The sequence below is a fragment of the Ochotona curzoniae genome, unplaced genomic scaffold (assembly GCF_017591425.1).
Source record: "Ochotona curzoniae isolate NIBS_2020 unplaced genomic scaffold, NIBS_Ocur_1.0 scaffold_3835, whole genome shotgun sequence".
In the NCBI taxonomy this organism is placed as follows: Eukaryota; Metazoa; Chordata; class Mammalia; order Lagomorpha; family Ochotonidae; genus Ochotona; species Ochotona curzoniae.
The window spans coordinates 15,493,022-15,508,348 of record NW_024467114.1 but is presented as its reverse complement, the minus strand read 5'-3'; the positions used below and the strand labels follow the sequence as shown (position 1 = coordinate 15,508,348).

The 15,327-nt window shown below is 42.3% G+C and overlaps 1 protein-coding gene across 2 annotated transcripts in view; it reads left to right on the top strand.

Moving 5' to 3' along the window:
* Positions 1 to 15,327, top strand: part of HECW1 (HECT, C2 and WW domain containing E3 ubiquitin protein ligase 1) — a 273,623-nt gene that overhangs the window by 164,671 nt on the left and 93,625 nt on the right. For both annotated transcript variants that reach the window (XM_040964952.1, XM_040964953.1), the window contains 3 exons: positions 1,575 to 1,650; positions 6,988 to 7,157; positions 14,091 to 14,233. In XM_040964952.1, coding sequence (XP_040820886.1) covers positions 1,575 to 1,650; positions 6,988 to 7,157; positions 14,091 to 14,233 — 389 coding nt within the window. The remainder of the gene's footprint in view (positions 1 to 1,574; positions 1,651 to 6,987; positions 7,158 to 14,090; positions 14,234 to 15,327) is intronic.

Sequence of the window (15,327 nt, the reverse complement as noted above, 5' to 3'; positions counted from 1 at the left end):
GCTGTGCCACAACACCAGCCAGGGCTAGGAAGAGAATCCACAGCGATGCCCTGATTATACACTGGAACATTGGGAATTTTTAACGTGTTTTAAGCCCTAATGTATGTGTCACCCATGTTGGCTCTCTCTGCTGAACAGCCCAGTACCCTTGAGATGCCCTCCTGTTTGGGCTGGAGAGAATATGCACTCAGATATGCAAACAAGTGGTTGCTAAGCTTCCAGACTCACTACCCACCTGCTCTACCATGAGGATGTGGTTTAATAAATCCTCTGTACTCTCCTGAAACTGTGAGCCTGACAGATGCTTGGTCTTGAATCCTGGCTGCCAGAAGGAAGCCACCAGTCACAACTCTTCCAACATCGAGAAGAGTAAGAGAGGGAAGAAAAGAACCCACGGCACCGTATGCCCGGAGATCCTGAGCAAAAGATTACAGAGTTTTTCAATCTTGCTTTCTTCAATATCAGTAATAATCTTTTATAACAAAAACACAGTGGACTTGCTTAACATTAACTTTTATAGTTATTTTCTGGAAACATAAAACACTTGTAAAGGCAACTAGGAAGAATCATTAGGCCTGCAAGTAATCATTTCTGGGGACAGGGCAGAAATTGTCCCCATCCCATGCTCTCATCCCTGGGTTTGAGCCCCAGCTCCACTTTCCATTCTAACTTTTTGCTACATGCACCTGAGGAGGCAGTAGATGATGGTTCAGATAACTGAGTCCCAGCCACCCTCGGGGAGACCAGGATCAAGTCCCAGCCTGCTGGTTTCCGGCTGGCTCAATCCAGGTTGTTGCAGGCATTTGGATAGAGAATCAGTGAATGAAAGATCCCTGCCTGTATCCTTCCTCTCTGTTCTTTTGCCTTTCAAGTCAGTAAATAATTTAAAACAATCATTTCCGAATATAACCTTTCTACAAGATAATACCAGTTAATGTTTTGATTAACCCACTAGTATATATTGAACAACTATGAAAAAGAAGTTTAAGCAACCCAGTTTACAAATACTTACCAAACCGGCAATCTGTGCAACAAACATATTTTGAAATTTGTAAGGAAGACACTGAACTAAGAGCAATTTCAGCATAGCTTTTTAATGTCATGCCAGGCTTCTCACTAATAAACTGTTTTTTTTTTTTGACAATCCTTAAATAATAATGATACTTGAATAGACATCAGTTTAAACTTGTACTTGGCTAAGTGGAAACATAATTACAACAGTAAATATATATTGACCTGCCATTCTTGAGGAAGGCTTTTTGCAAATTTGCAGGTGAAATGGAATTGTTTGCATAAGTAGCGACAAAATGCCTATCGTATTACTGCGATGGTACCTGTTGATCATCATTTCTCAGACAAGTACCTCTTACTCCCACCAAGAAATCTCCTCTTACTGGGAAAGCCATTAAGTTGCTAGAAGCTTGTTTTAATCAAAAGCTGCCCAATGAGATCTCAGCACTGCTGCTTCCGTTTGCCTGTGGCTGCAGAAATAACTGTGATTGAGCCTGTGTGTGTTGCAATATCAGTATCTATATCAATGTTTGTTTGCCTTCTCTTCCATTTTCTTCCCATAGATTTTTAAGAACATTGGCTCCGAGGAGGCCGCCCAAGGTCAAGGCAGTCGGAGGCTGATCAGCTTTTCCCTGTCAGGTATGTTTTGCTTACCCAGAAGCCTTATGGAGTGGGTAAGAATGAAACCAACATGCACGAGACCTGCTTCAAGGTCACTCACAAGGTCCTCAATACCTTGTCCCTCAGTGTCTCCACCTGAAAAGCAAAGATAAAAACTACCTGCTCAGTCCCCCAGATGTCGCAAGGATGCTGGAGAGTTCATCGATCATGGGTGGGAAAGCCCTGTGAGATGGTAGGAGGAGCGGCTTCCAGGATGCCTGGTCTTGAGGGTCACGGAACAGGGACTGAGTTTACAAAGGGAAAGTGAGGGGAGAGAAAAGGGAAGCGGCTGCCAACTCTTGTGCAGGTGCCCAAGGAGCCAGGCAGGCCAAACCAACACTGCACTGCTCCAAGGAGAATGTTCCTGGAGAACATGCAGTGGAACCCAAGCAGTCTGTTCACTTAGCTAGCAGTTTCTTAGTTTAGCAACAAAGAGTAAATCGATGCTTTTGTTTTTCCGAGCATATTATCATTCTGTCAGTTGTCATCAATGAGACACATTTGATATTTTTTAGAAAAAAAAGTATGTGAGAAATCTGTAAACTATCTTTGGAACTCTCCTATGTATCTAAAATTATTTCAAAAGTAAATATTTAAGAGAAAACCTCAGCTGGCCAAAACGCTGCACACAGCTCGTGGCTTCACTGATTGCATGCATGAAGCCCAAAGGTGCTGTAGAGCCCTGTGTGAAAACTCCCAGCTTTACTTGCTGAGCTGTGAAAATCAGAGATCAAAAGCCACAAACCTAACATGGATGATCCCCCTTAGAGACGATGGCCAGCTGAGGTTGTCTAAAGACTAAGTCGCCCCGAAAGCCACTGTGTATCTGAAGATCTATTGACAATTTTAGCACATATCTGTCTAGGTTGAAAAATTAAATGGGGAGGAAGAAAAAAAAAAACAGGCTATTACCAGGACCACTTTAGATTTGTTGTTCTTGTGATCCTGCTGAAAAGATTGAGAAATAGCAATTATTAGTATCAAATTCAGAAACGTTAGAAATCTGGAATCCAGGGCCAGCACAGTGGCATGGTGGACTAATCTTCTGCCAGGTGGTGCTAGCAGCTCACATGAGCAACAGACGATGTCCTGGCTGCTTCATTTCTGCCAAGTTCTCTGCTTATGGTCTGGGAAAGCAGTGAAGGATAGCCCCAATCCTTAGGCCCCTGTACCCACGCAGGAGAAAGGAGAAGCTCTGGCCATTGCAGCCACTTGAGGAGTGAAACAGCAGATGGAAAACCTCTCTCTCTCTCTCTCTCTCCTTCTCTTTCTCTCTCTTTCCTTCTCCCTCTGTAAAATCTGCCTTTCAAATAAAAATAAATATTTTTTGAAAAAGCAAGTCTGGAATCCAAAATAGTCTTATGTGGAAAAATGTTCATTAATCAAAGCTCATGTCCTAAAGGCCAAGAGCTCTACCTGGTTAGAGTGAAGGTGGAGATGGGGAAAGGCCGAAGTCTCCAGGCCTCGGTGCCCTTTGACCTCTGGTGTGTGGGTGCCAGCTCAGATCCACTAGACAAAAGGCAATTCCTCCCGCAGCGTGGCTCACTAGCCTACTGTCAAAGATGATCGGGGTTGGTCCGTTGTCCATCATCACTTAACACACCGTACTTCCTATTCTTATTCCAAGGAAAGAACTCCCATAAATGTAATTCTGGGAACATTCAGTTGGCAACTAAAGGAGCAAGCCTAGGCTCACCCTGGAAGTATAATTGTAGCAGCTGGACGTAGGTCTGTGTATTTCATCCATGATCCACGTCTATGAAAAGGAGTAAACACTACTGAACATATCTAAATAAATTCCATGCTGCGAATTAGGACAAAAGACATTATCACAGCAGTAACCAAACCAGGTCCATAGAATGTTAAAAATTTGATTCAAAGTTAGCCTGCTCTTTATGCAAAGCAAGGACCAGGAGTCCAACAGAAACCAGCTGAGTGACCAAATGGACAAGATGGGCAAACACTAAAACTACAAGAATTTATTTATTTTTATTTGAAAATTCGGTAGGAAAGAGAAAGAAAGAGATCTTGTATCTGCTGGTTCACTCTCCCAATCGCTGCAGTGACCAGAGCCGAGCTGGTCCAAAGGCAGGAACATAGAGCTTCTTCTAAGGGTCCCCCATGTGGGCTCAGGGGTGCAAGGGCTTGGGTCATTTTTTGTTGCTCTCTCAGGCACCGTAGTTGGGAGCTGGATCAGAAGTGAAGCAGCTGGGATTTGAACTAGCACTCAAAAAGGATCCTAGAACTACAGATGGAGGCTTAACTTACTACACCACAGCACTGCCCCTAAAAGTAAACATTTTAATTTGCAATGTGTATAAATCAAATATCCTGCCCTATTTTTTAAAAAGCCGAAGAAGATAACACTCCAGAGAAAAAGACAGCATTCTGTTCACACGGATCTACCAAAGAGGCATAAACTATTCATTACGCATCTGCTTGAATCTTCAGTAAAACACCAGATAGTGCAGGATATGTGAAGTGGAAAGCTAAGATGGGAGGGATTATGGAAGTTCTTTAAAGCTGACAGAAATAAAACCTTAGAAAGTTACACGTATTAGCCTTCTGTCACTGCTGCAGTAAATTCTTACAAATTCAGTAGTTACAGACACTCTTACCAATCTGGAGGTGAGAAGTTCAAAGAGCTTCTTTAGAGTTAGAATCAAGTTCTTAGTGAGGTTGTTTCCTCCAGGTGGCTCCGCTGCAGTCAGTCCAGCTTCTCTGAGCTAACAGAGGCGCCAGCATTCTTGGACTCGTGGCTACATCTCGTTAATCCGTTTCTGCTATGAGATTTTCTTCTCCCATCATGCTTCCTGCCTGCTTCTTGCACGGACCGTTGGGATTCACTGGGCCCACCCATATGCTCGAGGGTGACAACCCCACCCTGAGATCCCAAACCTAATTGCAGCTAACAGTCCTTTTGATCATGAGAGGTGGGGTCCTCCTGGATTCCGGACTAGTGGGACACATTATATCTCCTGTCCTCAAGAGGAGATTTAAAATAAACACTAGAAAGTACAACCGTTAGAACCAAAGTAAGTTTGACAAAGCAAGCTAGGCCACAAGAACTGGCATCGATGTTACAGTAGACTGAGAACCGCCGCAGAACACGCAGGTGCAGGACTAACTGCACAGAGGCCGGAGGCCGGAGAGAAGAAGCGGAGAGACAGCACAGCACCGACAGAGTCGGGGATTTCATGATGGACAGAAGCCACAATGGAGGAGCATTTCCTCAGGAGGGTCATTTTGAATCTTTAAGGAAGACCATGAGGTGCTAAAACAAAACAAAATAATGTATATAGAGAGAAAGTCACATGGAGACAAATCTGTGAAAGATGAGAAATGAATCTTTATAACTACCATAAACAAACATTTGGGCTGAAAAGATGCGATATTTACAGGGCCTGGCACAGTAGCCTAGTGGCTAAAATCCTCCCCTACATGTGCCAGGATCCCATATGGGCACTTGTTTGTATCCCAGCTACCCCACTTCCCATCCAGCTCCCTGCTAGTGGCCTGGGAAAGCAGTCGAGGATGGCACAAAGGCTTGGAATCCTGCACCCGCATGGGAGACCCAGAAGAAACTCTCCTGGCCCCTGGTTTCGGATCAACTCAACTCCAGCCATTGTGGCCACTTGGGGAGTGAACCAAGTGAGAGGGGAAGATCTTTCTTTCTGTTTTTCCTTCTCTCTGTTAATCTGACTTTTCAATTAAAAAAAAAAAAAGAATCTTTAAAAAATAAAGACTAAAAAAGAGGATACTTAGAAAAGAAGAGAAAAGCTCATGCTAGTCTTCAATGTGTCTGCTGGGATGACAGAACAATGAAGCTAAGCCTGCAGGGTTTTCAGGGGAGTTTGTTTAAGGCCAAGACCTGTGTGTCCACCGGGCTATCCTTTATGCAAAAGCACTTTCAGATGCACCTGGGTTCAAAGAACACCACCTTCGCATCTCACCCGAAAGTAAATGTGAAGCTGTACTTCTCAGAGAACAAAATCCCAGAAAACTCCAGGAGTAGAGATATTGCTGTATTAAAGGATCGATTTGCTTTCTAGGATTTGCAAAGAGAATCAGCAAGGTAGATGACAGAATTACCTTATCTGGAGAGCTTCAAGACCATAAGGCACAGTGAACTGAGGTGATGGCATTGCAAGAATTAAAGGAAAGAAAGGATGAAATTTTGGAGATTGATGGAAGGAAAGAGGGACACACGTTTTTCTTGGAATTATATCTACAAATACTCAAAAGTGTTTCCCTTTATAATAATATTTTTTTAAAAAAATTACTCATGCAAGTGCTTTACTTCTCAGATCCATTTCTGCTTTCTCACTTCTCAGAGGTAATACATTTCCTTAGTCTTCTCCCTTTAATAGTCAAGGAAATATATTTTTAGCCCTTATATTTCAAAAAAATCAGAAATGCAAAGTGAGAATGTACTTATAAATGCATTGGAGATAATTTACACACTCAAAACAATACTGATAAATACGTTACCACGACATCTAATCATTGTCCATATTTGTTCTAATTCTCCCCATTCTTCTTTGTATATATTTGTTTAAAAGTCAGAGAGAAAGAATCTTCCATCCACTTGTGGCCACAATGACTAGGACAGAACAGGGCTGAAGCCACAGCTTCTTGTGGGTCTCCCTCATGGATGGCTGGAGCCTAAGAACTTGAGCCATCCTCTGATGCTGTTCTGAGACCCATTCCAGCAAGTTGGACCAGAAGTGGAGCCGCTGGGACTGAACCAGTGCCCATATGGGACACTGGTGGGGGCCGTATGGGATGCGAGCATCTCAGACAATGGCTTGACTCGCTGCACCAATGGCCTCTACATTCTCTTGATTGCTCTTTGTTTCTTTAGTCAGTGAGATCCACTTTATCAAATGAGCACCTTTTATTTTCTTACCTTTCCCTTGTAGAGGAATTTACACCTAGAACCATTGAGTTCCCACAGTTGGTTCTCTTCCCGGTGAGGTCACCTGTGTCCCTCGGGCCTACCATACACTCATTTTCTTGTTCTGCTTGAGGACACAGAAACCCAGTAAGGACAACTGTCTTCTCGTAAAATGCGTAGTGACCAGTTGGAATGCCCTGCCTTTGCATGGACGTCTCAGCAAAATCCAGTGTAATAAAATGCAGGAAATACCCCTGTCTGTTGTGTTCCGTGTCATTCATGTCTGTAATCAGGTGAAAAAATAGCTTAAACATTGAGAAAGTTTTTGTTTCTAATTGATTTGTTGCTTTGGGTAAGGCCTGATGTGATGTAGAAATTCCCTCAAACCCCTGTGAATGAGAGCGTCCTCTGTTTTACAGATTTCCAGGCCGTGGGGTTGAAGAAAGGCATGTTCTTCAACCCAGACCCTTACCTGAAGATATCGATTCAGCCTGGGAAGCACAGCATCTTCCCCGCCCTCCCTCACCACGGACAGGAAAGGAGATCCAAGATCGTGGGCAACACTGTGAACCCCGTGTGGCAGGCCGAGGTGAGTGCCAGGGACCCTGAGCAGAGGCCCACGCAGCAGGTGGAACTAGCCATGCACTTTCCCTTTCTTTCACAGAGCCCCACTTGCTGCTTAAATCTGTGACTCTTCTGTCCCAGATGGGTCACACCCCTTAGAGTCCTGGATCAGGTCCCTCCAGAGGGAAACTTTTTATTGCAAATGCATTCAGCAGCTTCTTCTTGGTTAGACCTTGTACTTGCAAGGACCTTTCTCTGCTCACCTTCCACGTAAGAGAAGGATGAGAAGCTCCACAGTCTTTTCATTGTGCGCTATTTCTGCAAGAGTGCCACAGGGTACATGTAGCCCTAGGGGCCAGTTCTAGAGATTTTAAAACTATCAGGTTCCTGGGACAGGCACATCTGTAAGCTCTAGAACATTTGTGATTGGGTCACATTATTTGATTGAAACTGATATGAAGCCCAATTGTTTATGCCCTTTTCCTTGTTTGCACAATGCTAGGCAGCTCGCTAGAAGACTGCAAATTTGGCTTTGTCTAATACAGCCTCTTCTTGGCTTCTAACTGTGCCTCTTTTGAAAAGTGGAAGCAGGAGTTTCTTTTACGGAGTGTCAGGTTCAACCACACACAGAGTGTTCTAGCCATCAAGCCGAGTTGTCACAACCCACTCGGTTTCCTAGCTTGAAGATAAGACTTCCAGACTGCATAATGTGGAGGCAGGGATTCATCAGGCATGAGCTTGGATGCAACATAATCTAAGTATTAAAAGCATGACTTTGGGATAGGGTTTGTGAGGTGATGGGTTCAGCTGCTGCTTGAGACACCACCTCTCCTATCAGGGTGCCTGGGGTCAATCCCTGCCTTGGATTCCTACCAAGGTTCCTGTTGATGCCCACCCTGAGATGCAAAGACAACTCATCTACTTGGGTCTTCACTGATTGTGTTTATCACGCAGGTAAAAGGCCCAGATGGGGTTCCAGACTTGTGCCTTTAGCCTGGTCCAGCCCTAGCTGCTGCAAAGTATTTTTGTAAACTTGAAAAGTCAGGTATTTTCCATCTGCACCTCAGATTATTTTATCCATCTGTCCTGAATGCTCATGTCCCAAGCATAAATCATTCCTGGCATGCAACTTTACTCTCTAGCAAGAAAATGTACCTAGGTATTTGGGGGCAAAGCTTTTTCTTTATCTCTTGTTGATAGAGAATGTCTGTAAAATCCAGTACCACCAGAAATGTTTGGTTGAAGTGTTAACTAGAATTCACTAGATGTCCACTAGAATCCCCTTGATGTGTGGACAAAACTGTATTCTCATCCCCTAAATTATATCACAGTTGCTTGTGCCCAAATGTTGAAGTCAGGTTGCTCTGCATAGTGTGCAAGTCCCTGCTTGCCAGTAGGCCAGCTAGGGATGCATTTTGCTCCAAGCTGGGGGAAATGGTCAGCTAGGATTGGAATCTGGAGGGAGGTGGTACAGTCAGTGCAGCTCGGGAGGAAGCTGGCAAGGGACCCCAACTCTCTGGGTGTGCCCATTGCACAATCTCAAGCAGTTAACTTCATCCTTAATGCCTTTGGGTTTGAAGTACTAGGCCCAAATTCCAAACAAGAAAAAAAAAAAGAGCGGCCAAGTGTTTTCTTGCAGGTCTTTGCATTATCCTACTAGAAGAGAATTCCTTTCGGAAAATTCCTGTTCCTGGCACATGACCTCAGCTGGAAGAGGAAAGCTGGTGTCTTCCTCTCCTGACTCCGACAAGGGAAGGTGGGGAGAAGGTGGTCAAACACAGTTGTTGAAGAAACCAGTTTACCACGTCTGAGACTTCCTTAGGCTCATTCCTCACTGCCTTTCACCTAAGGCCTCTTCTGCAGTGCTGTCCCCAGATGCCTTTGGGTAGTCAATCCCAAAGTAACCCACCAACAAATTCCCACTGCTCCAGGAAGCATGGGCTAAAATATCACTTCTGGTATGAGGCCCTGCTTCCTAATGCAGACTGTGTCATGGGATCATAGGCTGCCTTTTATTGGCACCTTTGGATTTCCTGCACAACTTTGAACTCCTTGAGGAAAGGGAATCATGCTTAATTCATCCTAGTATTTCCGTGTCCGTGATATCTGCTTACTATGTCAAGCAGTGTTCTAGACATTTTTAGGTAACTCATTTAATCCTGATAATAACCCTAGGAGGTGTATGTGATACTCCTTATTTTAAGCAAGGAAACCAAGTTACAGAGAAGTTAAGTAATCCTCTCAAGGTGACATAACTCATAAGTGGCAAAGCCGGGGATCGAACCAGATAGTTTGCCTTTGGAGCCTGTTAGTGTCCAATTTTGTTTGCTGGTAGTTATGAATAAATTCTTGAAGACTACTCAGAGCTTATAACAGATACTCTACATTATCATGACCAGTCACTCTTTCTGAAGAAATCTTTGTTGAGAACCTGTGTCTGTAGTAGAAATGGAAACCACTAGAAGAACACATACCTGACAGGAAGATCTCAGTTTAGGGGAAGGAGGAAATAGAATGAAGTAAATGGTCCGATCAAGATATGAACAAGGTGCAACAGAAGAGAAGGCAGAGAGCACAGAGAGCCCGAGAGAAGACATCACGGGGGCTGAACTGCAAGGCGTGGTCTGGGCAGGGAAAGAGATATTCTTCAAGGTGAGAGGGGCTCATGGGCAGAAGGCACAACATGTGCCGGGCACCATGGCATCCTACAAACATCTAAAGTCCATTGGAAAGTGTCATGTGATCGGAGCTGGTGCTGTGCACAGACAGGTGACCACAGCTGAGCTTCTTGCATTTGTGCACGGCCAGCCTTTATTCCTGACCCCTAAAGCCAGTGTTGACTTCTGAATCACACACATCTCACCTTCGAGAGTGAGGCGGTGAGATCTGCTGCTGCAGGAATCAGTGAGGTCTTTAGCTGTCCAGAAGGATACTTCAAAAAGTTTACAGGAAACTGAAATGAATAAGTAAGTTTACTTTGGTATAAAATATTTTTGAATTCACACATTACTTTCTAATTATATGTACATACTTCTATGAACTTTTCGAAGACACTTATATTGAAAAAGATTTTCCATGTTTACAACTAACATGCAAAGCATATTCAGTGAAAAATCATCGAAGTTGCCTGCCATTGACAATGAAAATACCCTTTAATATATAGTTAAAATGTCAAATTGGCTTCTACAGTTACTGTTTCATTAAAATCTTGCATTTTTTTCTGAATTTATGTAAGTTTAAACTTGAAACACATTTTCTTGCTGATTAACACATGTAAAATTTTAGCAAGATTAAATTTTTTTTCAGAATTTTCTAATGAGAAGGGAAAAATTAGAAGAAATACATAGTAAATGTCATGCAAACTAAAATAAACAAGAGACTAAGAGACTTCCATGTTGATTGATGAATCTCCTCTTCTTTATTATTACTGTAATTAGAGACTATTTTCACCCAGGGAACATTCTCCTTGATTTTCACGTCTGGTTGTTTTCCTAGATGGATATAATGAGCACTTATGAGATTATAGTTACCCAGAGAAGTTAAACAGAAACAGCAGCAACTTAAGAGCCTAGGGAAATACTTTCAACGGGCTCATAGAGGGAATATATTTAGAGCCCTAAATAAAACAAGGACATCCTGAAAACGGTTCTCAGCAATATTGAGCAAATATTCCACTCTAGCCTGAGGTCATGGTGTTTGTTAGCCCTCACCTCATTGTCTCTGCCTCCGCCTTCCAAAGCTGGGCGAATTAATTCCCATGCATGCGCCATCAACATGCAGCAGTCTTGTCCCAAGATTAGAAGGTTATACAGACAAGGCCTTGCTCCTAGGGCTTATATTTCTAATGTGAGAACACAAATTGAAACAAAAAGTAATTTAACAAGAGACTTTTAATAGCAGACAAAATGATGTGAAGAAAATATCACCCAGTTACAAGCTCTGCATGACTGAGACAGGCTGCCTTGCAAAGCGGTGGTCCTGGAAGGCTTTTCTGTTGCTGTCCCAAGCACTGAGAAATTAGACAGACACACAGAAGTCTGAATCAATCTGCATTTCAGACAGTGGATGCAACTAGTCTGGCAGGCTGAGTGCAGTGAGCTTGGCGTGTTTAAGCAAGCTGGAATGTTATTGTGCTAGAGAATAGTGCGGGAGGGAGTGGAGTTGGGTGAACACGAAGAGAGACATGTGCCAGCATCTTGGGAGCCATTTATGGCTTATGATTGGTATTTTATTCTGAGTGTGATAAGAAGTCATTGACATATTTTTAGTAGGGGAGCAGCATGTTCTGATTAAAATTTTATAAAAAAAACCTTCCTACCATTATGTGTGGGATGGATGATCAAGAATGGAAGGAGTTGATTTCTGCTTTTGGCTCTGATGGAGTAGCACATGGCACACTTACTCAAAAGCAACTAGGAAGTTGGATGCAACACAAAAACACAAAGCGTTTGTAGGATAGACAGTTGGCCTTACAGTTAAGATGCCTACGTGTCATGTCAAAGTACCTCGATTCAAGTCCTGTCTCTGTTCATGGTTCTAGCTTTTGGCAAACACAGACCTTGAGAGGTCATGACTCAAATGGTTGAGTGCCTGCCACCCAGTAGGAGACATAAATTGAGACCTGGGTTTGCCCTGGTCATTGTGGGCATTTGGGAATGAGTCAGCAGATAAGAGCTCCAGTGCTCTCTCATTAATAAATAAAAAATTCTCTCTTTAATAAATAAAAGCTTACACAATAAAAAGCATTTGTGATGATAGAAAAGAATTTCAAGTGATTCGACTCTGCAATGGCTTTTAATCAGAGGTAAGAAGGTGGTTGTAAGGCAGATGAAAGAGGAGTTGGCTTCAACTTGACAATAAGGAAGAGATTTAACTTGCAGTTCTGGATCCCCCCACGAGGGAGGTACCTTAGCAAAGCTCAAGGTTCTCATATCCTTGGCCTGGACACAGTGTAGGATTGGGGCAAATCAGCATAGAAAGCCTCAGGATAGCCCAGACTACACAGGCAGCCCCAGGTTAATTAAAATAATCCTGCTCCAGTGAAAACAAAACCAGACCTATGCATGGCTTAGTATTGAGGTTATAAGAAATAAATTTTATAGACTGTTTAATGTATTTTTCATCTTAAGGAAGTGAATGTCAGTGATTAAAAGAATCTTTTAAAAATCCAACTCCTTGGACATTTAAGCAGAATCTCTCCTAAAAGCAGCAAACAAAAAAATCACAAGAAAATTAGAAAATATTGTGAACTAAATAATAATAAATTTATGTCTAAACTCATGGGGTGTGGCTAAAGTGGAAAGGAAGGAAAAATGCAAATTAATGACCTGAGTTTATATATGAATTGGCTACAAGATTCGGTTTTGTCAGCACCAGCAATGATTGGTTCTTAGGAGTTGTATAAGAGTTAGTGAAATCTAATTCTTCATTGAAATTAGAAGTCTCACATGGGAATCACGGCTATCCCTAGTGCTACTTACTAAATACTTCTGCCACTTACCTCCCAGATGGAGATCCTGTTGGACTGCATTTGCTGATCTGGTGTCTGGCTGGGGCACGGATCTAGATTTGATGATAACTTGTGTTTGGAACAAGAGGAGCACCTCAGGACCTTTCTATGGCCCTGTCCCTGTGGCTGGTGCTGGTCCATGGCTGCGTCCTCTGCCCACAGTAAGAGAGTGAGCAGAAAGTGCAGTCTATCTTAAAGTCGCTGGGACTTGGAAATTGGCTTTTACTACAACCTGCCCTAGCTCATGCTGACTGCCACTGATATACCCACATTATCACATCTGACATATTTGACCTCTGTATATAGAAATCACCAAAAGTTAAGAGTATAGTCAGAAATTAATCAAAATAAAGCATAATTGTTATATGCTTCAGCTGTTCACAGTCTATTAAGATATTGTAACACTAAATGTTAACAGACTTCTTCCCCCCCTACATTCTGGTCAATGCCAATGTTTGCCCCTCTTTATTTTCCTTTCAGCACTTATATTGACCAAGTTAACTTCTGATGCTTACAGTGTACCTTTCATTGCTGTTGCTTTTATTGTAAGTCATATCTCACACTGTTGAGCAAAGGAAATAAAATGTAGAAAGCCCACTCCTTGGAATTCAGAGTTTGGGATGAATCTCTGTGCACATCTGCCTTGTAATCTGGAGTATGAACTAAACATTCTTCACATTTTTCTGGGTTTTGCTTTTCCACTAACTTTGCCAAGTATCTTCTCATGTCACTACATATTGACTTACCTGCTTCTTTTAATGCTTTAATGATGGCAGAATTCTGCATTTGAAAGATCTATCACTCTTAAATTTATTGACAGATGGCTTTGTTTTGCTTTTTTTTTTCCTACTGTTAATAAAGCTACAGTGCGTGTTCTTATGAAATACATCTTTTGGTCATTGTGCAAGCTAATCCAGAAGATTCCTAGAATTGTGGGCTGAGGGGAATTTGCCACTTAAATGCTAATAGATATGGACAATTCCTTTCCTACAGATTGATTAACTTAGTTTGCATCTCACACCGATATGGTGTGAAGATTTGTATCTCTTTTTACTCTCAAGATTTTAGTATCAAACTTTTAATAATCTCTGCCACTATGGTCATGACCAAATACATTTTTGTTTTAAAGTACATGTCCTTAATTTTAGGTGAATTGGTTCTTGCTCTAAATACGTCTTTTTCTTCCAGTCAGTTTTGGTGAGGTCTGGATGACAGTCTTTCTATCGAATGTATGATGTTTATTGCTCTATTTTGTAGCCCTGAGGGCCATCTCATCCTCACCCGTTGTGCACTGAATGAACACGGCTCACACATGGCCTTGAAATCTAAGACCTTGAAACACATGGATTGCGACTGGGAGTTTTACAACAACATTGAGGCAGATGGGCAGGGAATTGGTCAGCCCTGGAACTTCTCAGTTAATTGATGTGACATATTCTTTCATTGCAGCAATTCAGTTTTGTGTCCTTGCCCACTGATGTGCTAGAAATTGAGGTGAAGGATAAGTTTGCCAAGAGTCGCCCTATCATCAAACGCTTCTTGGGAAAGCTGTCGATGCCTGTTCAGAGACTGCTGGAGAGACACGCCATAGGGTAAGCCTACAGTTAATGATGGAGGGCTCAGTGCCGCCTGGTTCCACCACAAGCTGTGCTCCGGGGAGGCCTGCAAGCTACAGGGGCCTAATCTCTTGGAGCAGAAAACTACAATGGCTTGCTTCTATTCCCTTGGCTTCTCCATTTACCATGAAACAAACTCTCTCTCGCCCATTTTTGTGTGTCACTGGTTACTTTGATAAGAAGATTAAAAAAAAAATCTTAAGGAAGTACTGGAAAAAGCCCTCAAGGAAGCATGTTCCTGTATAGATGAACATGTAAGTGTCTTACTATGAAGAAAACTACCTCACTTATATGGCTGCTGTGTGTGTCACATTTGATCAAAGGTGATATTTCCATAGGATGGAATGCTTGGGTACCAAGGTAGAGTATCATAGGAATTATCAGTATTTACTAAAAAAAAAAAAAAAAGGCTAGGTAATATGGATGCTGGATAATTTGGAAGCAGGGCTTCTCGTATAATGACTGTTAGTTACAGTGTTGCTTTTGATTGTCTACAGAATAGGTTTCTGTGTGTTCTACCTTTTACATTCATGTCTGCTCATGGTTCTTCCTCATGCAAGTCAAAACCAAATGAATCCTTATATATAATATGTATTTTCTTGGAAAACAGCAACTATATTTGAAAACTCTAGGCATGGCTCTCTGACAAGTCCTAAACCTCTGTAGCTCATAGAATGATATGAAAATCGGAGGCAGCTTAGACTGAATTTACAGGTATATTCATTTTAAATTCTGTGTGGGTTTTCAAAAGAACTTTGGGATCACTAGTGTTTATCACAAGTGTATTTACTTAAAACCTTATAGCCCGTATGCCATTATATGCACAAAAGCGTGCCATTAATTCCAGCCAGGGAAGCCGACACTCGGAGCGACAGCCATGTGTCAGACATAGTATTTTTACTTCCCATAAGCGGTTGTAGGGATTAAACAAACAAACAAAAATGCATATAAAGACCATAAGAAAGTCACCAGCACATAGTAGAAACTAGAAAGCAAATGAATTTCCATTCTCTTTCTATTCCTCTGTGATTTAGACATAGTGACCACTCCTCCATGTGAGCAGACATCTC